Source organism: Barbus barbus, assembly GCF_936440315.1.
Source record: "Barbus barbus genome assembly, chromosome: 16".
Taxonomy (NCBI): domain Eukaryota; kingdom Metazoa; phylum Chordata; class Actinopteri; order Cypriniformes; family Cyprinidae; genus Barbus; species Barbus barbus.
In genome coordinates this window covers 28,346,760-28,371,893 of record NC_136744.1, presented here as the reverse complement: position 1 = coordinate 28,371,893, position 25,134 = coordinate 28,346,760, and the positions used below count along the sequence as shown (strand labels likewise).

At 36.8% G+C, this 25,134-nt stretch overlaps 1 protein-coding gene across 1 annotated transcript; it reads left to right on the top strand.

Moving 5' to 3' along the window:
• Positions 1-69: 69 nt before the first annotated feature.
• LOC306882100 (uncharacterized protein) lies at positions 70-19,477 on the top strand. The gene is made up of 4 exons (XM_079436568.1): positions 70-394; positions 1,944-2,212; positions 4,535-4,668; positions 16,781-19,477. The coding sequence occupies exons 1-4, from the start codon at positions 378-380 to the stop codon at positions 16,895-16,897; spliced, it is 537 nt and encodes a 178-aa protein (XP_079292694.1). The 5' UTR covers positions 70-377; the 3' UTR covers positions 16,898-19,477.
• The last annotated feature ends 5,657 nt before the right edge of the window (positions 19,478-25,134 follow it).

Sequence of the window (25,134 nt, the reverse complement as noted above, 5' to 3'; positions counted from 1 at the left end):
CAAGCCCATCCCATGGGCGTGGTTTAGGCTTATCTGCTTTACTGTGTGGGTTCACTTCAGTAAATAGACAGCAGAACAACTTGCTCTCTGTGCACTGCAGACGCAAAGAGAGTGAGCCACGGCGAGGAAGTGCACTTAAGAAGACAGCGACTCAAAACAATCCTGTGGATATTTTTCAAACAGGATCTTATATGAAAGCTGCTCTAAATGAAACCAATACATCGAGAGATTTAAAGCCATCGATTGCCTGCTATAGGAATTGTGTTTTAGTATTTTTTGCACCACGTTTTTAATCTGTGGATATTTCGAAATTTCTTCTTTTTGTTGTCTATCTCTATGATGATGCGTTAACGCGTTTTTGCCGCATCGGATAGGCTATGTCTGACACGTCCAGGTGAGTTCATGCGCGCGTATCGTGCAGTATGCCGGCTTTCTTTAGGACAACTTTTTTTGCACTTTTATTTTTAGCACAATATTGTCTTTCAAAAAGGATTACTTGTTAATAATTCACGCATTTTAACATTTGATCGCCGTGATTTAAAACCCAAGAAAGTGTTTAGTAAAATCGGGTTATTAATTTGTTTATTTGTCAAGATCACCTTTCGTGGTTATATTTTAACCTTCGCGTAAAAAACAAAGTTGCGCGCTCCGGCGAGGGGGAAAAAGTGAAACTTCAGATGCTTTACGCAGCGTCCAGCCAAACAATGTCGCAAAGACAACAAAAGTTGAGATGTAGAGGAGTCCAATCCTCTCAGTGGCCCATACGTTTAACCAGAGTGAATAATTGAACTGTTTTGCAATGCGTAACGACAGCACCTGTTTGATTTGTTTTCTTTAAAAATAAGTCAAAATACGATGAAAACCTGAGGTTGTTGTTGAAGTTAAACACATGTGCATACTCTACCAGCGTGTGTAAAAGATGCATTTATTCGTGCTTTACTTTCGAAATGTTCCCGGCTGGAAACAATGGCGATCAGGAGTGCCGTGCGATACGTATTGTTTGTTTATTTATTTTTAACGATCGTCTAATCTGACTCGCGTAACTCTGCGCTATTGTCTGCTGTTTGTCTGAACACTTGGAGGCGTCGACGCGCTCCTATTAATAGGAAACTTTGTTTTGGTGCATATTGTTTCGCCGCCGCTCTCTCGTTGGAAATAAATCGCTATAAAACTCCGCGCTCGTACAGTACTGATGGCCGACAGTAGAATATTTAGCGCTACGGCTCGCTAACAAATGAAATTAAAGAAAGACAAAGGCGTCGCGATCGCGTTGCGTCAAACTCCCCCCCCCCGCATTACAGTATTCATTGCTGTCAGTAAAATGCTGACTTTGCAACTCGCTGACATCGAAGCAAGATATAAAGAAAACCAAAGAAAAGTTTCTGATCGCGCTCCTATAAAGTAGGCTGCTTATTAGTGCTGACTAACAAGTGCAGGCGCAACAAATATAGCGGTAGGTGCTTCTACAACAGCACGACGGAGTTTGTTCTATTTTTATTTGAGCTTATAATTGTTTTATTTCTGTATCTGTCGCTCCGCGGTTTATACATTGACTGATGAAGCCGAGCTGGTTCACGGAGAGTGTTTTCATTTTAAAAAGCGCGACATAATAAAGCTGTCTAGAAACAAAGCGAGCAGGTTCCGCTCCAGCGCGAGCTCCAAGTGACGTGCGGTAGCTATTCGACGCGACGCCTTCGCGCATTCTTGAGTTTTATCCCAAACTGTTGACTGTTTTGCTGTAAGGAAGAAATAGGAAGTTGAAGTGGAGCTCGTTTGTGACGCACTTCGCCGGTTGTAGCGCTCGCTGCCAGCTGAGTTTCCAAACGCGTGCTGATCGCGCCACGACATAGACTGTAAATTCAAAACCCCCTGCCAACAACCCACACAATTCCTCTTCGAATCGCTTGGAAAAGACAGTAATGAGTGTTTTGTTCTCTCTGCAGAGAGCAAACGCTGGCCAATGGCCCGGCCTCGCGGGGACGCGGAGAGAGCGCCGGTGGCGGAGCTGTCTTGGGCTCCGAACACTTTGACTTCCCTCAGCCGAGCGATGGGGACCCGTTAAGGGGAGGGATTGCCATGTCAAATAGTCACCAGTCGAGGTCACCGATGTGCCGAACCTTCTCCAGGTCTTCTAGTGGCTATTTTTCCGTCGACAGCGATTCTGTGCCAAGTTCCCCTCTAATGCCCAATATTTCCGAAGCGCAAGATGATGGTAAGAGCCCCCTGGAGAGAAAAAAAAAGGCTCTATCTTGTGGTTTGTAAACGCGACACTGACGCGACGAACAGCGAGGCATCATAACAGTTTTCTTTTAGTGGATCAGTCTGTTAAGAATTGGACCATTTGGACGCGCGCTCTTCTATGTTTTGACGAACACGTCATGACGAAATTATAATTATTGATTTTTGATCATTTTATGGCGATTAAAGTTAATAACCCGTTAAATTGTAATTTTTAATGAGATCTAAAACAAGGCTTTATTCCCAAGGTCAAAGGGCAATTTGGTTTTGGGCCCCTGGGGGCCAGTGGACAGATATATAAAACACAGATTTCTTTAAAAATATTAAATGTAATACATTAGTTACATGTTAAGTATGGCATGCGTGTTAATCAAAGAAAATCTAGCCATTTTATATAGTCTGAATAGAGGATGGGTCTGTAAAGTAAAAAAATAAATATAAAAAACTAAATAATAATAATAGACAGTGACAGATTTATACAGGTGAAGCAAAGGTGCATGAACATATTAATATAGTCACATCTCACTGTTTATGAATGTCAAGTGCTTTGGATGTTTAACTTGGCTCTCAGTTTTCCACATTAGCTCAGTGATAAGCATAATGTTTTGAGAATCTCTTCCAGAAAGCATGTTCTTCTCATTTAGAAGCAGCACAGATCTGCCTAAATCCAAGTCGACTCATTTATCTTTGTGAAAGCTGCTCTAAAAGAAGCATTTCCTCTCTTAACATCAGATTGTTCACTGCATTATGTATTCTTAGTTTACAGCTTGGTTCATTCACAATATCTTGCAAACCCGGTGCACCTGAGACGCATGACCACAGCGTGTGACCCATCTTCACATAATGCCTCAGATGGAGTGGGCTGATTTGCCTGTTGTCGTCTTGTTTACCTTCACTGTCACCGAGGCCTCAAGAAAGCAGTTGGAGAATCGGCCTTAGTGCACGCAGTCAAAATAGACTAGCCTGTCTTTTGTGAAGGCTAGACACGAGATCCAACCATCTCTGTTTTCCCTATTGAGAGCCAGGAGATATGAGATGGCGATAATTGTCTTCCTGTAGCCACTCTTAATGGCGAAGAGAAACAACAATAACTTATCAGGGCTCTCATCTGTTGCTCGCTCGACGGGAGAGTTCCTCTACCAGTGGCTTCTTGTTTATACCTTTAGCTGCTGCATTGTGCTGGCACAAGGTCTTGGATTTACACGCATGAACTCTGTGCCCTTTTTGAGCACCTCTTGTGGGTCAGACGCGTTATTCTGTCCAAAGATAAATGAAGATGCGGTGATAAACCCAAAACTGAGCACGCAATCATCTGACCACTGCAATATTGATTTAGATGTCCTCATTTGAGATGTTGTTGTTGTCACAGGCCTGAGAGAATGAGGTGAAAGTGTTGACTAAAACTTTGAGTGATATTTGAGATATTGTCTGGTTCAGTTCGTACAGGCCTAGCGGAGTTGTGAAAGGAAATGAGTATCCAATGGTCCTAATATGATTGAGCACGAGAAATAACAGTCAAACAGCTTCTCGCTTGAGTCATAGCGCGAGAGATCAATTTGAGTTCAGACAGAATTTGGGTGATATTAGCGTTTAGCCTCATAACCTCAGCTATCGTTCTGTCTTACAACTGACAACCTATCATTTTAGCACTGTTGAAAAATATTTAATCTTGATAAATGGCTGTGGAAAAACCAAACCAATAATCGTAATCTTTAATCAAAATTTAATAACTTGAAACTGATATTTTCAGATGATGTCACAAATCATTCCTATTGCATTGCAAATAACTTTTCAAATAAAATAAATCAGATTTATTTGTGATAGACTCAATAAAAGGGATGCTACATTATTATTTCATTTTTAAATCACCTAATACTAGTATTATATTTTTTTAAAATATGTTCACCATAAAAAAATGTTGTAAATGATTGGAAGGATTATTGCCATGCATTTTACAAATATATATATATTATATATTGTTTATTTCTTATTAATTGTGTTATTACTAGCAATTTTGTTTCTACATCATTTATTTTAGTGTTTTATATTGCAAAACAAGTTGTTAGTGTTCTGTATAGCAAATAAGTTTTCAAATAAAAAATAAATCAGATTAATCTTTGAAAAACCTACCTTTATTTTGGACATTAAGACATTTCGTTAGTATTTTTAGTGTTTGAATCACCTTTTAATAAAATATATATATATATTGTGATACAAAATATTTTTTGCTCATATTGCTCATCCCTGTCATTTGAGGTTTGAATGTCTTAAAATTGAATTCCCTTGTCTTTCTCAGAGGTATGGGTTGCCGAACCTAGCCACCAGCACGTGCAGATGGCAGCTCCTGTCGGAGCCATGGGGCCGGAGATGGAGGTCGCTCGGGAGCTGCGGCGCATTGGAGATGAGTTCAACCGCCTATACTGTCAGGGGGTGAGTAATATTGACGTGACACCATAGGATCAAACGCAGGAGATTGATGATGATGAAATATTTTCACTCGCTAGAGCAACAGCTTTCTTTGTCTGTCCACGGGAGCTGGTTTGAATTTGCGTTTGGAAGCCGCCCCCTCTCATATCAGAGTTTAAATCAGGTGTTGCAGAGAGGAGCGTGCATACAAAAGCAGCAACGCTAGTCTCTGCAGATCAGGGCCTTAATGAGGGAAATGTTTAACTCTGTCTCTGTAAAAGGGAGCTTTATTTTCATAACTTGTATTTCTTAATGTTGCATCACTTCAGCAGCAGTCAAGAAATCAAGGTTCTTCTAAAGAATCAAGGCTGATATGGTGTTCACACTTTCGTCATCTCATTCTCCATTACTAGATTATACAATCATCAGTAACCGTTAATTAAGGGATTTATGATCCCATGTCATTTTATTAGAAAAAGTAATACAGCAGAAATACTGAGTAATATTAAAATTAGCACCACTGTATATGAAATTTGTCAAATCAAATCAGTATCAGGTATTCTGCTTAATATTCATACTGCAATTACCGTGCATTGATGAGCAATTATTACATTAAATAATATAGATATGACCTTGTTAGATTAATGTCCAGGGCTGTATGACTCAAGTTTATGTATTCCTTATGCAAATATAACCATGCTAGTACAGTATGTTCACCTTTGGTTATCTATATGAACATGCAAACTTGTTTTCTCTGTATAATGACGTTGCTGGCTCTGATAAGATTGTGTTATTGTATTGGTTAAATCTGAGCTAATTAATACCTCCGTTGAAGAATTATTGCCTTTCACCTCTTGGACTCCAGTACTGTGTCATGCTTCCTGCTTGGGCAGCCGTCCAGTTGGAAACAGTTCTGTCTGGTAGTATTTGTGTTTATTATGTTGTGTCAGACCTTAAGCTCTCGACTTAGCTTGTTATAGATTTGGAAACTGGTGAATGGTGCTTCTTTGTTGTATTTGAAGTTGAACAGCTTCTCGTAGCCGCTCTCTGTAGGTATAAACAGACAGAGTTTTGATTAAGGTGAGCTCAGCATGCAAATAGAGCCTTATCTACTCTGGCTATCATTGTCTGGTTATTGCTGCGTAAAATTACCTTAGTCGTCGTTGAAGTGAGCAAGACCTGCAAACCTCTTGAAAGATACACCTGTAGGCAGGAGCCCAGACGTGCTCATAAACAGCTCAACGGTACATTTATTAGTGGTGCTTGTTAAGGCAGCACTTACTATTTATTGCTCATACTTGGGGTTAAGTGTGTGAACAAAAGTCTAACATTATGTTTTAAACTTTTTTCATCAATTTAGTAAGATTTGTTTTTGAAAAGTGCTCACCAAGGTTGCATATGTTTGATCAAAATACTTGTAATAAATAATGGAAATATTATTACAATTTACTCCAGTCATCAGTGTCACATGATCCTTCAGAAATCATTCTAATATGCTGATATGCTGCTCAAGAAACATTTATGAATATTGAAAACAGTTGTGCTGATTAATATTTGAAAACTGAAATCTTAAAGCCCCCAAACCTGTGAATGCTAGTGTGAATAGGATTTGTTCTTAATTTGATCGCTAAGCTATGTCTCATTCTTCACTCTGCCTGTGGCAACTTTTTGTTTTGTTTTCAAAGGTATTTGTTTTCGCTTAAAATAATATCCTTCCAGAACAATCACATGTCTTCAGAGATATGCTCTTATAGAATGCTGCATGACCCATTTACTGTAAACAAGTGCACTTGATTCATCAGTGATTCATTGTTGCTGGATGTGTCGTGTTTGCCTGGTTCTCCAGACACACCCTGTGGCCTTATCAGAGGGGACCTTCAGGTTTAGGACCCAAGAAGGACATTTTTAAAGTAAAAAAGGAGCTTTTAGGCTGGAAAAAAACTCCAAGTAAAGATTGAGAAAATAGCTTGATAGATTATAATGAATGAAGGGGCATGAGAAAGCTGCTGTTGAGCTGGCCTGCGTGTTTTACATGACTTTTTCACATGTAGAAATACTCTTAAGCTTCGTTGTATATCCAGGTCAGAATTGTGAGAAAAAAGTCACAATTACCTTTTTTTATTTTTTATTTCCTGACAGAAACAAACAAATATAATTGTCATGTGAAGGCTCAGAATTCAGAGAAATAGTCAGAATGTAAACTCAGAATTCTTTGGAGAGAAGTGCTGAGTTTATATGTATTTTAATGTTTATTTTGTTTTATTTTAAAGCATTTTAAGTCATCTTGAAGTCCCCTTTGGAAGTACAGCAGGTGTATAATTTTGGTCATTTTATATGTTAAAAGAATGCAAAGCTCAAAAGTAATCTTGAAGCACAGTTAAGAGTGGATGCGAAGTCCATTTGAATGTTATATCCATTTAACGAATCACAAGGAGCAGCCCTAACATTACAGGAGTGTGTGCGTGACAAAAGCCTTGTACAGTGTCTGCCGTGTTTAAGAAGACTCGGGAGGAGCAGAATTCATCCCAACCCCCCCAAACCGCCCACTTCTCTTAAAGACTCCGACTAACAGCCCTGGTGGAGTTTCTAATAGGCCGAGGGGTCATCTGAAAAGAGAGAGAAAAAAAGAGGGAGGGTTGCATGGCAGAGCTGTATGTGTCTGGGACGGCTCAGCTTCATTATGTTTACCCTGCGGTTAGGCTCTGGGCTCTAATTATGCAGCGGGTCAGTCTCCTCAGCGCCATAAAGACGCACTCGGGCCTAGCGAGAGCCGCTCACTGTCAGGGTCAGAGAGGAAACAGCCTGCCAGCACTCCAAATGGAGCGGTTGGACTCCTCGCTTTTGTTTGTTTCTCTTCTCACGTGTCTGTGATGTAACCTCAGGTGTTTGTTTGAGGTTTTGATGCTCCTGCATGTGTTAGTTTGTTTAGATCATGTTTGTTTGACCTCAATACGGCAAATTGTTGGAATAACTGATTGGAAAAAACTGTCAATGAATTGAAGTATTGTCGGATTAAACTAAAATTCCGAAAATTCCATTAAAAAAAATCTAATAAACATTTGATTTTCATGATGAATGGAATAAAATATGAATGAAACAAGCTTCTGTGGGTTGCTAGGTTGTTACTAAATGGCTGATAGAAAGTAGCAAGTAAACTATGATGTAGACCAGTGGTTCTCAACCTTCAGGGGTTTGTTTTGGGTTTTGATGCTCCTGTGCGTGTGCGTTTGTATAATTAGTCCATAATTGGTTGACGACTAAATGGTAACACTGACTGGGAAAAAATGGCAATGAATTGAAGTATTTCCACATTTTAAATGTTGCACTCAACAAAAATCCAGAAAATGCCACAAAATTTAATTAAACATTTGACTTTATGAAAAAAATGCTATCTTGTCTGTGTAACGCTCATGTCAGAGCACTGCTATGTGGTTGCTAGAGTATTGAAAACGGTTTCTAGGGTGTTGCTATGTGGTTTATAGTGTTTAATTTAAGTAAATTATAATGTAGACAACCTTTTGTCTACATTATACCTTTTTTCAACCTTTTGAAACTTTCTGGCCCCCATTTTCCACAATATTTGAAGTCCCAGTGAGTTCCATTTTTTTCCATTTTACATTAAGGATAAGGATTTTTTTATTATTATTATTCACAATTTCTATTCAAAATATTTTAGAGCTTGGCATAACTAGAAAAAAAATGTATCTTTTCTGTAGAAATGCCAATGTAGTTATATAATTTGTATTAATTTACACCCCCTTTCCAGGTCTAGAAATCACACAATAAATATGACCTGGTCCCTAATTCATTGTAAGTTTGAGATTTTTTTGGCATGTTTTATCCTTTGCCAGACGAAAATGTAAATTTTCATCACTTAGAAAAGCAATATCACACCTCAAAACACTTGATTTGAGGTATTAGGATGAGTTATGTGCCTAATAACGTCTAACACTTTGCGTTAGGGATTTGAATAAAGCCCTAACAGTAAGTATGAGGAATATTAATAATGATGCTTGGCACCAATAAAAAATAAATTAAGAAAAACTGGAGCAATCAAATCTCTTTTGGTAGCCTTGTTTATTAAATGCAGTGTGAGCTTTGCATTCGAGTTCCTCTCATAAATAGAAAGATAATCAGAAACTTCAGCTGGGATTTATTGGAGACCCTATAATTGTCCTGGATGTGCAGCGTTACAAAGTCTGTTTCCAGATCGTTGCGCTGGCTCTGATGGAGAAGCGCTGGTGTGACATGCTAGCACTCAGTTAGTAAGCACCGCGCTAATGCAGAGCAGATGTCTGGCCACAGAGCTGCTTGTTGTTCCAGCGCTGCTAATGTCTGCATCTCACCCTGCAAAATCGCACATGACAGACCTTTGTCAGCTCTTTGCATCAATGCTCTTTTGTTGCATGCCTCTTCCCTGGAGAACTGGAACAGTCCAGGGTATTGTAGCTGGTGAAGTTTCTAATGAGTCATGCGGCTACCTCTCAGGAGATGGTTGCATGCGTTTATGTCCAAACACGCTGCAAACTTACTGTCTCCCTGAGGGTTAGTGCTGTTTGAGTGACTAGTAGTAAGTCAGAACCTCATCTGGCGCAGCTGAAATTAATCGTTGTATGCTTCATGGAGTAGATGCACACACATCTGTTCACACCAAAGAAGATAATTGTTCAAATTCAATGAAAACAACACAAAGAAACAATATTGTTGGAATCACATCCAGAGTGATTTGATGATCAATAAAACATTGACAGCCAATCAGAATCCACTTGATTGAGCATTTAAAGAGCATTTAAAACTGCAGCACGTGATAAACAGAATATTGGTGTGAACACTAATATAGTTATAGTTATCATTCTTGGTGGGAGCATGCCTTTAGTCGAGGTAGATGTTATATTTAATATGATGTGGATGAAAATGTGTAAGGTTTAGAAGTACAGTGCATTCAGTATGCTTTGTTGTGTAGTTTGGTGGTAAATTAAAATAAAACTCTGAAAAACAGGTTTTTTGAATGTTAATTAGATTAGAATGACATAAAATGGCTTTCAATTATTGTTCCCTTAGGAATCAATCACAATAAAACCAGGAACATGCATTAAATAATTAAAATTAATAATCATAATAAAGTTAAATAATGAAAATAAAAATTTTGGGGAAAAACTTTACAACAAAGCCTTTGTAAAATGTTATTTTTATTTAATTTTAGTTCATGTTGTTTAATGTATGAGCATTAATTTGTTGCATTATTTTTTAATCATTGTGAACACTAGTTAATAAGAATACAACTCTTCATGGGGTTATTATAGTTAACAAATTAAAACCATTAATGTACTTAATATAATATAATAAAATAAATCAAATAACTGTAACTAAAACTGAAAACTAATGAAAACAACAAAAACTATAATAGAATCTCATAAATAAACCCATTGTTAGGTCATGTTGGCTCAGATGCATTAGATAATGTGTAAATGACAGATACGTTTTATTTTAATTATTAGAAAATGTTGAAATTAACAAACTAAGATAAAAAAATTTAAGTTAAAAAAAGTTTTTTCTTTGTTAGTTCATGTCGTTCACAAATGGAAACTTACTGTAAAGTTTGAATTTTGATTAAATATTGTCGTTGGTGTGACTGAAGTCCCAAATAATGCTTCCTCTGCATCTGTTTCTACTTTTCCCTCATGTTTTCATGTCATTACACTGATTCTCACAATAATACATATCCCATCATACATCTTGACTGTGCAACTGCAGGCTGACGTGCAGCTACAGTAATATGGTGTAGTTTCTTTGTGTAGTTTTTCCTTTGTTTTTCTCTTTCGGGAGTTTGTCACATGCCATTCCTACACGTAAACTGAAAGCACATGCGCTTGTGTTGTATTACATGCCGTTTACCAGCTCTGGCAATAGCGGACCGGCCATCTGTGAATGTATTAGCAGCTCACTACAGTCTGTGAGGATTGTTTTGCTGTGCTCTGGCTTTGTTGAGTTGTGGCAGCTCTGTTTTTCTTGCATGTGGTCGCTGGGTTTTTTTTCCACATCAGACTCCACTGTCACTGCGAGATGAGTCAGGGATGCCACTCTTCTTCTCCTGTACACTCTCTCTGTTCGCCCCCCATCCCACAGTACAGATAGGACTCTAGATAAACACCATCTTTTGTGTCAAGATTGTTTTTAAAGCTAACAGTGATGAATTGATGCCAGATGGAGGAGGCGAGCGCTGATCTGTGTCGACTCAAACTGGGCTGAAATAGTAAATAAGTCTGTGTTTTTCTGCAGCGGCACATAAGCTAATTGTGCCTGATTAGAGGGATGCGCCTCTGTCATTTTACTCGATCTGCAGTGTCACGCTGGGTTTGAAGACACGCTCACCACATCACAACCAAGAGCCTTTTCGTGACCTGCTTAAGTTGTGCATCCAACACACAACTGCTCTTTCATAACAACATATGAACGGTTATGTAAACTAGTGATACATAACTAGACCAATACATCTGATGCTGTTTGGCTGTTTTAGGGTCATCATATCTGTGTCCAATTAATGGAAGCATTAAATCTCCCTCCAAATCCAACTTGGAATTCTGAGTGTTTGAGTTCAAGTTCAGGTTTATTTGTATAGCGCTTTTTACGATACAATCAAAGCAGCTCTACGGGAAATTAAGTTTCCACAATATATTTATATATTGCAGAACCTTAATATATTTAACTTATGGCAAAATTTGGTAATTCTATATGTTTTCTGAGCGTTGGCATCCTCTGAGGTCCTCTGAGGGGTTGACATTATCTTTTCTCAGGTGTTCGGTCATCTCAGATCATTTAATGGTTGGATCCCTGAAGCTTCTCTAATTCTGTAGTTACCACGGGATGTTAATCCCGTGGCAGAAACAGAGAAACAAATAGAGACATAATTAGTGTAGCTGCGGTTCCATCTAAGCAAAAATTATGTGTTCAACCCAAGCTAAAGAATAATAATAAACGTACATTTGATCAGATATAACTGCAGTACAAGATTATAAGATGCATTATGTGAATGCTTGGCTAAAGAGATGTGTCTTTAATCTAGACTTAAACAGAGAGAGTGTGTCTGAACCCCGAACGTTATCAGGAAGGCTATTCCAGAGTTTGGGAGAATGTTTTTCCAAATGTGAAAAAGCTCTACCTCCTTTAGTGGACTTTGCCATCCTAGGTACTACCAAAAGTCCAGAGTTTTGCGACCTTAGGGAGCGGGTTGAATTATAGCGTGGTAGAAGACAAGTTAGGTACGCAGGAGCTAAACCATTTAGGGCCTTATAGGCAAGTAATAATATTTTGTAAATGATACGGAACTGAATAGGTAGCCAGTGCAGAGACTGTAAAATTGGGGTAATATGATCATATTTTCTTGACCTGGTAAGAACTCTATCCGCTGCATTTTGGACTATCTGTAGCTTGTTTATTGAAGATGCAGGACAACCAGCTAGCAGTGCATTACAATAGTCCAGTCTAGAGGTCATGAATGCATGGACTAGCTTTTCTGCATCAGAAACAGGTAGCATGTTTCGAAGCTTGGCAATGTTTCTAAGATGGAAGAATGCTGTTTTTGTAACATGGGAAATATGATTTTCAAAGGACAAGTTGCTGTCTAATATAACACCCAGATTTTTGACTTTAGAGGACATAACAGTGCATCCGTCTAGTTGCAAATTATAATCCAAGAGATTCTGTGTACTGTATTTTGGTACAATAAGTAATATCTCTGTCTTATCTGAATTTAATAGGAGGAAATTATTGGTCATCCAATCTTTTAAATTTTTTACACAATCTATTAGTTTAGATAGTTTAGAAGTTTCATCGGGTCTTGTTGAGATATATAGTTGAGTATCATCATCATAACAATGAAAACTAATCCCGTATTTTCTAATAATATTACCAAGGGGCAACATGTATATTGAAAATAGCAGAGTACCTAGGACAGATCCTTGTGGTACTCCATACTTTACTGGTGATAATTGAGATGACTCCCCATTTAAATGAACAAAGTGGTAGCGATCGGACAGGTAGGATCTAAACCATCTTAAAGCCTGCCCTTGAATACCAGTATAGTTTTGTAATCGATCTATGAGTGAGTCATGGTCTATAGTGTCGAACGCAGCACTAAGATCAAGTAATACTAGCAATGAGATGCAGCCTTGGTCTGAAGCACGAAGCAAGTCATTTGTAATTTTAACAAGTGCAGTTTCTGTGCTATGGTGAGGCCTGAAACCTGACTGAAATTCTTCATAGAGATTATTTTTTTTGCAAATAGGAACACAATTGAGCACAATTGAGTTTGAAGCCGTTTTAAAATTTTACCATCCTTAAGGGGCTTGTAACACACTTGAAATGTTTGATGACAGTCCGATAAAAACAGTAATTTGTCCTTTTTAAATGTCATGTAAATGCTTTAGTGCAATTGAAATCGTGCCAGTGATTTTTGCAAATGCAGACCTAGTATAGACCTTGCACAGCATTTATACTTGTATTTAAAAATTTAGGTTGATCGCACTACAGGCTATGAATTGTGCACTTGATATTAGTTCTGGGTAACATAGCATGAAATTCAATTGCACTGCACTGCTTTTCCTTTGTTTTTCAGTGTAATCATGCGCTTGACGGATATGTTTGATTGTCAAATCTTGTGCAGCGTCTCATGCATGAAGCAGCATTTTTTTTTTGGTAATTTTGTAGAATTGGTGTATTTTTGACATGTCTAATTTTAACTTCACAAATTTTTTTTGTGAAGTTAAAGGTAATTGCAAAAAAAAAAAGGTAATTGCAAAACATTGTTTGAATTAATCACCCACCCCTACCTGATAAGCGCATCTTATTTTGTGCAACAGCAATCCTACTCTCTATTTATCACTACTGGCCATAGAAAACCCATATCAGTAAACATAAGACTTCTTCAGATCAAGCTTCCTTCATATTTAAATCAATATGTGGCACTGCTTCCTCTCTGAAATGCCCCTTGTATTCGGTTCATCTAAACTCGGTGACCTCAGGAGTTATTTAGTTGTGGAAATCATTGACTTGCAGTGATGCGTAGTTTAGCGTTGACTCACTCAAGTCGAAATAAACGTCATGTGAAAATATGCAACATTTCTAACAAGCATTTCTCTTTGAAGCACGTTCGGTTTGAGTGCCACAGTCCCACTGACTCATGATTCTCTTACGCACGCACGCGCACGCGCACACGCACACGCACGCACACGCACACACACACACACACACACACACACACGGTGAAATCTCCCTCCATTTCACTCCACTTCCTCCTCACCTGTTTCCTCTGGCTGAGTACACAATCCCTCCTTGGGCACGTTGTGATTTTTGGCAGGGCTTTTACTGAATTAAAAGCTGGGGTTTTTTTCAATCTCTGTCTTTGTTTGTAAAGAAAGTGTTTTATTAAAGGGCCTAATTTAGACCCCATGCAGATTGATTGTATTCATAGACGCACACCTGCCTTGATTAACTGATTTAGTTAATTAACGAATGTGTGTGTGATAGCCAGGTGAATCTCATCAAATGGGTAATTTCACCCCAAAACCAAAATAATAAAATAAACTTGATTTCGCTAAAAAAAAAAGCATATTTCAGAGCCTTTTTTTTTGCAATGTGACATTATTAGCATAACAATTAAGCACTTTAAAGCCCAAGCTTACCAATACTGTTACTTATTATTATAATAAAGAAAAAAATATTTAAAATATTTACAAAATGTGTGTGTATATATATATATATATATATATATATATATATATATATATATACATATACATACTTACATATACACACACGCACGCACACACAGGTAAGCAAAAAGCTTTAAAAAATAAAAAATAATTTTAAGATGCTGGAATTGAAAATGTGAAGTAAAATTAATTACATTTTGGCATACATAAAATGTATTTATTTTTTTGCACTTTTGCATAATCTTACTTATTTTCCTCTGTTGTATATATAATTGTATTTACAATACAATTATTAAATTTTTTTAAAAATAAATATTAAATAAATAATTTTGTTTACTAATTATATAATATAGATAATATAATTGAGTAATTATATAAATAATTTAGTTATTTTGAAACATTCGTCTTTGGATTGTTGGCAGAAATATACCAGTTTTTATGAGATTCACCCGGCCTGTTGATAGTTGCCATCTGAGAGTAGATTCTTATCGTGGAGGTGAGGGTCACGCCCCAGCCTGCTGTTTTTCATCCTCCTTTCATTCGCTACAGGAAATACTTTTTTCTCGTCTTTTTTCTGGCTTGTAGAGTGCGTTTCCTCACGAGTTCCTGCCAGTCTCCTGGGGGAAATGCCCTTGTTGCTTATCGCAGTCATGCAGCATACCGGGTGAAAGCAGCGCAGAGCTGCAGGCCAGAAAGAGGCCACCTGGTTCAGGTCAGCCGCTGCCAAATCTCACAGACACGGAGATCACCAGATAACCTGGCAGCTGCTAGTCCCTATATTGCATTTGTTGTAGATCTGACCGGCGTAAAGATACTGTAAATCCCTCAAAGCATCAAGGTCTCAACATGGTATTTCATGTGTCAACATGGTGCAGAATGTCTCGGTATATGCTGAAGGACTTACCTAGGGCGGCTCTTTACTGTAAAGATTAGAAGCTGCGAGTCAGAATGATTTCAACATGTGCGTACATGCGCTAATATGTGCCCAAAAAAAGTAGATTAGTAATGTAAACAGTATTACTTTTAGCATTTAGCTCTAAATCCAACTCATTTGCTAAAAAGCATTTTAGCATTTAGGAAATGTATTTAATTAATAGATGCAACATACAGAAGAGTAAGGGTGCTATGCTAAAATGCTTTCAAGCTAAACCCTCATATTTAGAGTCACATCTCTATGTTTATGCCCTTAAAAGCAAAATTACAGCTATGAAATACTATATTTATTATTTATATATTTTACATATACTATTTTTATAACAATTCCAACAAATGCAGTATAGCGCTGCAGTGATAACGTATTGCTGTAAGCCAACCTCACAACAAATACGTTAGCATAACTCTGGTTCCCTCAATGAAAAGCCAAAAGGATTCTCCTTTGGTTTATGGATTATTGCAGAAAATAGGCTCTGTGGCCAACAAAGATGATAATCTATATCAGGGGTGGCAAACATCGGTCCTGCAGAGTTTTGCTTCAACCCTAATCAAACACACCTGATCAAGCTAATCCAGGTCTGAGAGTTACTAGAAAGCTACAGGCAGGTGAGTTTTAATTAGGGTTGGAGCTGAACTCTGCAGGGCTGCAGCTCTCCAGGACCGGAGTTCGCCACCCCTGATCTATATGATCATTTTCAAAAATGAATACAACTGAATTTTTGAAGCTAAAATACAGTCGCCAAAACTAAAAAAGCTAAACATAGGCTATAAACAAACGACATGCTACCATTTAGCTTCTGATGACTCTTTCAGTCTTTATTTATAAAACCTGAAAGGTTGAGTTACATGACAGGATTTTAATGCCACTATTAATAAATAAATAAAAAGGTCATAATATTTTAAGAATAAAGTCATAGCATTGTGAGAGAGAGTCAATAGGTTAAGTCAACAAGTCAATAGATTTTGAAAATAGTCAAAATTACAAGAACGAATTCATACCATTGTGAGATTAAAGTTGTAATAGTTTCAGAATAAAGTCATAGCATTGTTAAATTAAATTCCTAATATTTTTAAAATAGTCAAAATTACCACAACAAAGTTGTATCAACATGAGAATAAACTCTTAGTAATATTTTGAGAATAAACATTGTATTTCGTATTAGTATTTGTAGTCCCATTTAGCCATTTGTTAGCAACTTCCTTTTTCAAGACATGTAAAGCTTCAAAAAAATATTACTGATGTATTTTATGGCGTAGAATAAAAGATGAAAATGTCTTGAGGTTGTCTTTACTGAAAACCCATTAAACAATGAAACCAGAAGTGCAAAATGCTCATTTTTGACCTTCAGGAATATGCCATCCCTAAAGGACATTGGGGATCTAGCACCTTTTTCTTGTTAGCTGTCAGCAGTGGTTGTCTATGTGCTTTGTACTATTTGATTTGAATAACATGATTCTCAATTAAATGCCTTGTTTTTCTCTCATCCGAACAGGCCGGTGCAGGCAGGAACAACGCGGCCCAGCTGCGTGCTCCCAACGAATATGCCATCATCATGTGGATGAGCGACCTTATCAGACATGTAGTACAGTTTTTCCTGCGAAGGAGATGATTGACACATTGAACGCCCAGCAGACGCGTAGCAGACATGTAGCATCATACACCCCCCCCCCTTACCTTACTGTAAATATGTACATAATAAGGGATAACAGCAGTGCTGCTCTTCCGCAACCTCTCCGGGTTTCGGCGTACAGTTTTGGACCTATCGGGATGTGTGCAGACCTGGACGGATACATAAATCGGGAACCCTCGGCCATCCATAGACTGACTCACAGCAGAATTTCCTGCGTTCACATGGAAATCTGAGCCATTAGATGCTGTGTTGACGTGAAGGTTTTTGTTGAGCCCCATGTGGAGTGTGTAACACGTGCCTTCATTGCCTGTTTCGCCCTTTTGTCTTTACCCTGTCTTTTTCTTTATTGCTTTTATATTTATTTTCACTGTATTTAATTTGTACATTTTGTGTATAATTTCATGAACGTGGACGTTAGTCGGTCAAGCGATGATATTAGTGGTTCTGCCTGTCCCTCATGTGTTCATTGGCTCCAAGTTTGCACTTGCGTTTGGTTTGCATAGTCTATACAAATCAAATAGAATAGAATATGATAAACCCCAAAACAGAAAATGAAGTTAGAATTTTAATAAAATTGTAATTGAAGACATGGCCGAAAACATCAACAATATATAGAAATTTGACCTATACCATTTGCATGATGATTTACCTTTAGTCAGTCTTTTTCTTGGATTTTACATTGGAAATGCATTCTCACTTTGAAGCCAGATAATTAAAGTCCCTTTCACGTGATTCGTGTTAATCCCAATACATCGGGAAACTTTGAAGCACCAAGCCACTGCTTTGTAACATTTGTTACAAGTGGGAGGGACACGTGAATATTTATATGATGTTCACTCAGTAGTGTATACTGATAAACTGGACCGTCATGCGAAATTCGCCGCTTTGTCCGACCGAAAGCTGCTTGGTTTGAAAGTGACTTCTTTGTGAGCAACCATGGGCAATAGACCTTTTTTGGCCTGTGAACTTTAGCCGATATTTCACTGAGTTATAGCTATTAATATTCCCTATAACGTAATGTAAAATAATATTAACTTGAACCCTGCCACTGAATTTTCAAAGTGCGTTATATACAACACAACATGAACCTACATTTGACAAACCATTTTTTCCACTTTTTTTCCCTGTTTCTTGCCCAGAAAACCAAAAAAATAGTTTTGCTATCTGCAATGTGTTTCCTGCAAAGTGCCTCTTTATGCTTGTTTAAAGATGAGAGTCATGTGAAAAGGTCTTCTGAACACCTTCAGGTACTCGTAAATCTCATAACTCGAGTATTGTTTAATGTTATTGAAAAGATAGTAAGTATGTGTAACCAATATGGACGTATTTGTTGTTTTTAACATCATAAACATTCCCCATTTGATATTTCGGTTTTGTTAGATTCCTTGTTTGGTCTGTTTCTTTCTTTATTAGAGAGCAAAAGTGACATTTGGGGCTTGTAATTGATGATTCCATTAATGTTCAAACAGCATGTGTTTATGACTAGTTTTGTGAATATAGTTTAGGTCAAGGGGTTTTATTTGGAATAGCTTTCTTCCGAAGTGATCATGCACATGAAAGAAACTGTGTTTAAGTGCCTTGCTCAAGGGCACAATGGTGATAGATTAGGATTTTATTCACAGAAACATTGTTTATGGTTACACCAAATTTGGGATTGAAATTTGCAACCGTTCTAGTTAATTGCCCATGTCCACTAGTAGTGTACTCATTACAACCACTGTTTAACTCCAGCCTTACCCTGGGTCTAACAAACTGGCCTGACTAAATGACCTTTAACAGCCTCAGGGACTAAGGTAAATACACCTGTGCAGATTTCTTGAACAAACCAGTCTTCCAGTTTATTTCAGCTGATAGATTCTCCTCCTGGCTTTGCCTTTTATTGCCGTTGTCCCAGTATTCCAGTAATCAATGCACAAGGCTCGGGATGAGTCGTCAAGTATGTTGGTATAACAATGATGTGTTTTTTTAAATTGCAAAGATTTAAATATGAACTGATGTAATGAAAGTTTAGGAGGTCGGTTAGACAATTCCACTTGTGGAAGACGCATGGCCCTGTGTTATCATATGCATTTGTTTGTATATCGGTTTGTTGCTCTTTGCCAAAATGACAATGTTTAACTTGTCTACCTTTCCAGGTTTACCACTCGAACCAAAGACCTCGTTTTTCAATGCATACTACATTGTGTCATGTTGCATGCGTTCATTCTTTGCCTTTGCTGAAAGATTTAAGCAGCATTCCCGTTCTTCAGCCCTTTGATTCCAGAACAAACCATTTTTTTTTTCTTTCTTTCTTTCTTTCATGAATTTCAGGCCAACCTGTGTATTTCTCACTGGACCTCTGACTGAGTATTTTCAGTCCTGTTGCACTGAACACCCGCATTACCCGATCTGCCGCCACCCAGGACCCAGTACATATGTAGCACAATGATTTTTTGTTTGTTTGTCTGTTTGTTTGCTTGTTTGTTTGTTAAATGCATCTTTTTGTATTTTGCACTGAACCATTTCTGTGCTAATTTGTGCAATACTGCTGTAAATAAAAGCCGCTTTTTTCAACTTTCTAAATACAGAGTCTGTCTCTTTTAATAAGCATTAATCCACAGATTTTAATAAAATTGATGGGCTTATGTTTTTTATTGTTGCCCTGCAGGAAATGTCATTGGATCAACGTTTTATGTAAATCACAGTGAAAGAAAATAAAGTAATTTTTGTATCACTAGGAGGTTCAAATGAATTCAATAGAAACATTTGGGACTGAAAATATTAAGAACTGTACACTGTGCAAAATATAAATTATTGTCATTATTGAGCAAAATATCATGCACTGGACAGTAAAACAAGTACACAAATACACAAATGTACTTTGAATGACATGAAAGATTAAGTCAGTATGAAAACTGAATCATCAAATAAACATGATAAACAGACCCTACAATGTTGTCAAAAATAGTATACAATAAAAAATTAAAAAAGACAATACAAGGTGATTCTTGATTTATTTAAAAACAACAAAAATAGCATTTTCATCATATATTCTGCAATAAGATAACATAAAAAAATATTAATATATGTGCATGCTTTATTGTTCTATTTGATTTGATCAATGAGTTATGTCAACATGTTTTCCAATTTTTTTAACCATCAAATTAACCAATTTTAACTTTTTATGTTGTACAAGATTCAACTACAAGTCAGTTTAATATGATTTATTCAATTTATTTTTAAATAAATTAAACAACCAATTTGAGTAAAAATGCAAGGTAGTAATTGAACTTTAGGTTAAATTGAAGTTTTTAATTTAATTTGTATTTGCACACTGTAAAGAAATTTGATATGCATAATTAAATTGACTATTACTTTCAATTAATAATTGATCAAATCAGAGCATTCATTGGGTTACGTTATTAAAAGCCATTTACAGGTCAGATTAGGTACACTTTGTACAGCTTGCATGAAAACTCAATGTTGCGACACACTCTACAAAGACTTTATTTGTTTGTGAGATCTGAAAAGTCTCTCTTCCTCCAAATGAGCGACATATCAGTGCTCTTCAGCAGGACATGGAAAGTACGGTACCTTCCACAACTTGGCATAAACTGTGACATAATTCCATAGTTTGCTTTCAGCCAATCAGGGTGTGGTCACATGACTGCACGTGCACTAAAGAGGAAGGATTTATTGAGAATATTACAGTTATGTCTAACTTAGCATAACTCAGTTAGCCATGCTCTGACACGACCTGTTGATGAGGTGAAGTTTAGGGGAATAAAACGGCTCATTAATGTCTCAATATGATAGATTTTGTACCACGTTTGTAAAGTGAAAGATGGCATTTAATTGTATTTGCTACTTCCAACCAATCAAAATGTGCACAAACAAGTTAAAAACAAATTGCATCACACACACTGATAAAAACGCAGCACTTTATTGATCTATGAGGGAAAATTCCAACGTAAAGGATTCTCAACACAGCTAACCATGAGAGGAACACTGAACTCCAATGCTTTCTGCCAAAGTAACTTTACTTGAGGGCACATTTCAATATCAAGATATACTGCCATTTTTAAACTAATAGCACTAAAATTAATACATTATCGGTAATTACATTAGCAGACCTTAGGTGCTCTTTAAATGCTTATTTAAAATTAATAAGTATGGCAATTTAAAACATATGATGAAAATTATTTATTCACATTACTCTGTCATATACTGTTGGGTTGCTTTTCAAGTAAAAAGTTAATTTTATTTAAATGTTTAATTGTTGTACTATCACAATAATAAATGTTTATTGATTTATTTATTATTATATATTACTTGTTGATTGTCTCTGACTTCTTGAAGAAACACTGTTGGGTTGTTCTGATAAAATAAAAAAATAAAAAATACAATAAAATTGAACACAGTGTAACTGAATTGATGTGCTTAATTGTATTTATATTGCATGCCACACAATTATTTCACATCACGGTTAATCATTTATTTCTTTATCATGCAGGATCCACAAGATAAAATCTGAAAGACATTGGCCAATATAGTCTACAAACAATTCTCTTCTTCCCCACTGGAAAATAAAAAAACTAAATGAGTGTCTTTTTTTTCTTGGCATGAGGAAGTGCTTAGTGCACAAGGGTTAGAGTATAAATTCTTAAACTCACATTATGTCACACACTTCATTTCATCTGAATGGCAGATAATTCATTCGCATTGTTAGCGAGTGTCTGTGCTGTCAAGTGTGATGTAACTCAAAGCAAACAGAATTTGCATCTGTTTTAAACACAATTCATCATCGTTGCATGGTTCTCAAATGTCACGCCAGGTTCCAGCACAGCAGCTGTTCATTGTTGGTTTCCCTTTAGTGTGAAACCACATCTTTCAGGAAATTTACAGTCTTCAATGGAAGGACACACACTCACACTTACAGGTGCGTTTGGCTGTCACAGCTCACCCTTGTGCAGAATGCTGAGGATATTGTGGTTTAGACCCCAGACAAATGTCTTCCTCTATTGACTTCATTCACACAGAATTTCCATCATGCAAACACCTCAACATGTTTATCAGCTCACCTGGGAGAAACCCTCATCTCCAGTACATTGCTGATTTTTCCTGTCTGTTACACTTCATTCTGATGGAGCACAAAGCACCAAACAACCACATTATTAATATTTTGTATAAATAAATATAGTATTTATTTGGCAGATGCTTTTATCTAACAGAATCATAAAGGCATATCCAACAGCAGCATTTAAACAATACTATAACATCCAACACCACTTATTCATTTAGTTCTTATTTAGAGCCTAATAACGACACCATTGTCTTGCAACAGCTGCTTTACAGCTGAATTTGGATTTGCCTCACTATTGAAGTTTGCAACATTGATTTTACTTTACTGTTTCATACTTTGAAGTTGCTTTGAAACAATCTGTATTATATAAAACGCTATAAAAATAAAAATGATTTAGAACAACTTCATAAATATTATGTTACAACATCAGCAGTAATGGTGTGTCCAAGTCGTGCCAAAAAGATTTATTTATTTTTTTATTAAATGCACATGAATGTCATTGCAAAATCGTAATTACAAGTGGGGAAACTTGGGATTTTCTTTAAATCCAGAGTTTGAGAAAATCTGTCAGATGCAATGGATGCAGTATTAATTTTTTTGTTTATATATAATAAAGCAAAATACCATAGTATTGTACAAACATGATAGAATATGTAGTGATTTAATTTACAGCACCTTAACAAATTCATAAATAAAAACATAAATCACCACCTTGCTCCTGTCAAAGAAGCCAGTGCTGGAAGCCACTTTGAAACTGTAGCTTCCAACGCTACAAGCTACAGTCAAACTAACCTCCTGAAAAAGCAGTTAGCTACATTTTGTAGTGTAGCTAACTATAATGAAGCCTTTAAAATATATAACTTTCAAATTATGCAATCCAGCAAGAATGGTTATTTTACAATGATTAGTGTAAAAAGTGCCACGAACTTGAAAACAATGTATAGCAGCAACATTTAAACAAAATATTAAGTTTGTTTATTATGTAGGCAAGAACCATAATAAAAGCAGATATAACCACGAAAAAGAAGGAAAAAAATAACCTTCAGACTATAAATCTCAACAACGGTTATAACAAGCCATATTACATTGAAATCTGCAACTATGATGAACTATGAAACACTTTTATAGTCCTAGGTCGTAATCAGATCAAACTTGTTAGAATCTTACCCCAGCCACAAAGCATGCTGGGAACCCAGCAGTGCCACTGTATTTTGCTGCAGAAACAAACCAATTAACTAGAAAGAGCGAGACTTCCCGGAGTCACATGTATGTGGATGTTTCAGCAGAGCAGGTTTGATTATCAGCCACAGTTCACTCGGCTGTAAAGGTGTGAGCAGCAAAGCCAACAAATGTCACGCTACACTGCTACCCATCACTAAAATCAGCAAGTTACTGGAAAAGCAACGGTGTATTGAGAACAGCTGAGTTACTGTCACACTCCTGATAAATGTTTAGTTAGCAACGTTGCTGCTTTCACTCCCCAACACTAAGAAATAGGAAAAAAACTTCAATCGTATTATTTCTGATCTACACAATGAAATCGTGTTTCTCACCTGAACTAGATTTTTTTGATTTGATAAATGTAATTCTCTGAAATGTACAATCTTCAAGATTCAGTTATGTTATGTAAACCAATTTAGTATGTTCTACAACATGCTTGCAGTTGTCACAATCTCATGGCAATTTGTTTAACGTTTTGACGATTTGGTGGCTAATTCGTATAAACTGGATTCCCAGAATGCTTGGATAATTGAATAGGGAAGTAAAATTATTATTTTAATTCATGTGAAACCAGTAGATGATTGAATCATGTGAATTCCACACCTTTTTTTCCCCAGTGAATGTACCAGTAAGCTAATTTCCACTGGAAAGTCAAGTCACCTTCATCAGCGGCAATAGCCTCGGCGACCAGAGTTCGATTCCCGTCTCGAGGTCCTTTGCCGATTCTCCTCCCCTCTCTCCTCCCAGTAATTTCCTGTCGTCTCTCTACTGTCCTATCTGAACAAAAAGGCATAAAAAACCCATACATTTTTTTTTTTTTTTGCTGTTGACATTAACACAATCTCATGAGAATTAGCAACTAAATTTTGGCAAGTTGGTGGCTAATTTGTATGTTTCATACTATCTGTTTACACCCAAGTAACGTTTATTTCTAACAAAACCATACATTTTTGTGCAATTCATATTCACATCGTAAAAATGTATACAAAATCGCCACCTCATAAAATAGTTACGTTTTCTCGTTGACATTACTGAAACTGTAGTTCGCAGCATGTTTAGATTACGTAACGGAGAGAAAAGCTTGAAATTATTAAAAATGTAGTTCCCAGCATGCTTTAGGTATTAGGCTTCATTTTGATTCAGAGATGATAAAATCATGTAAATTCAACACATTTGTCAGTTAATCTACTAGTAAACAAATTTTTAGAGCAAAGTCAAGTCGCTTTCATTTTTGCGGCTGATTTTACCAACACAATCTCATGGCAATTCATAAAGTTTTGGTGAGTTGGCTAATTTGTAAGAATTTGTAATATACCTGTACATACAATTGTCAATTTGTATAGTGTTATTCCCTATTTACTATAACCTTACTTCTTTTATTATATATATATATATTCATTGTGTATTCATTTCATTGTGTAGATCAGTAATAATACGGGTCATTGTACTATAAAAACATCTTGTAAGTTTTAAAACTCAAAACTCTAATCTAAAAACAGCTTATGTTGAAGCCAATCTGCCAAAACCACAGCTTTTGGAATGTTCTACTCTATGATGTAATAATGTGGATAAGCACCGCCTCCGCAGAAGAAGATCATTGCCTGCTTTGGCATTACTGCCTGTTTAGCCCCACCCACCGATTCCACATCACTGTCTGTTTAGCCCCACCCACCAATTCCATATCTCTGTCTGTTTAGCCTCACCCACCAATTGTATGTAGGGTTTAAGAGAGAGACGAGCATGCGGGTTCAAACGATAAAGCAGAAACCAAACGATAAAGATGCTCTGATGACAACAACACCACAGTGACAAGGTGTAGAAAAACAGTTTGCATGCATTGCCATCCTTCTGATCCCAAAATTAGGAAAGAGAGAATGCCTTTAACTTCATTTTCACTTAATTTTACTGTGGATTCATTTACAAACAAAGCACA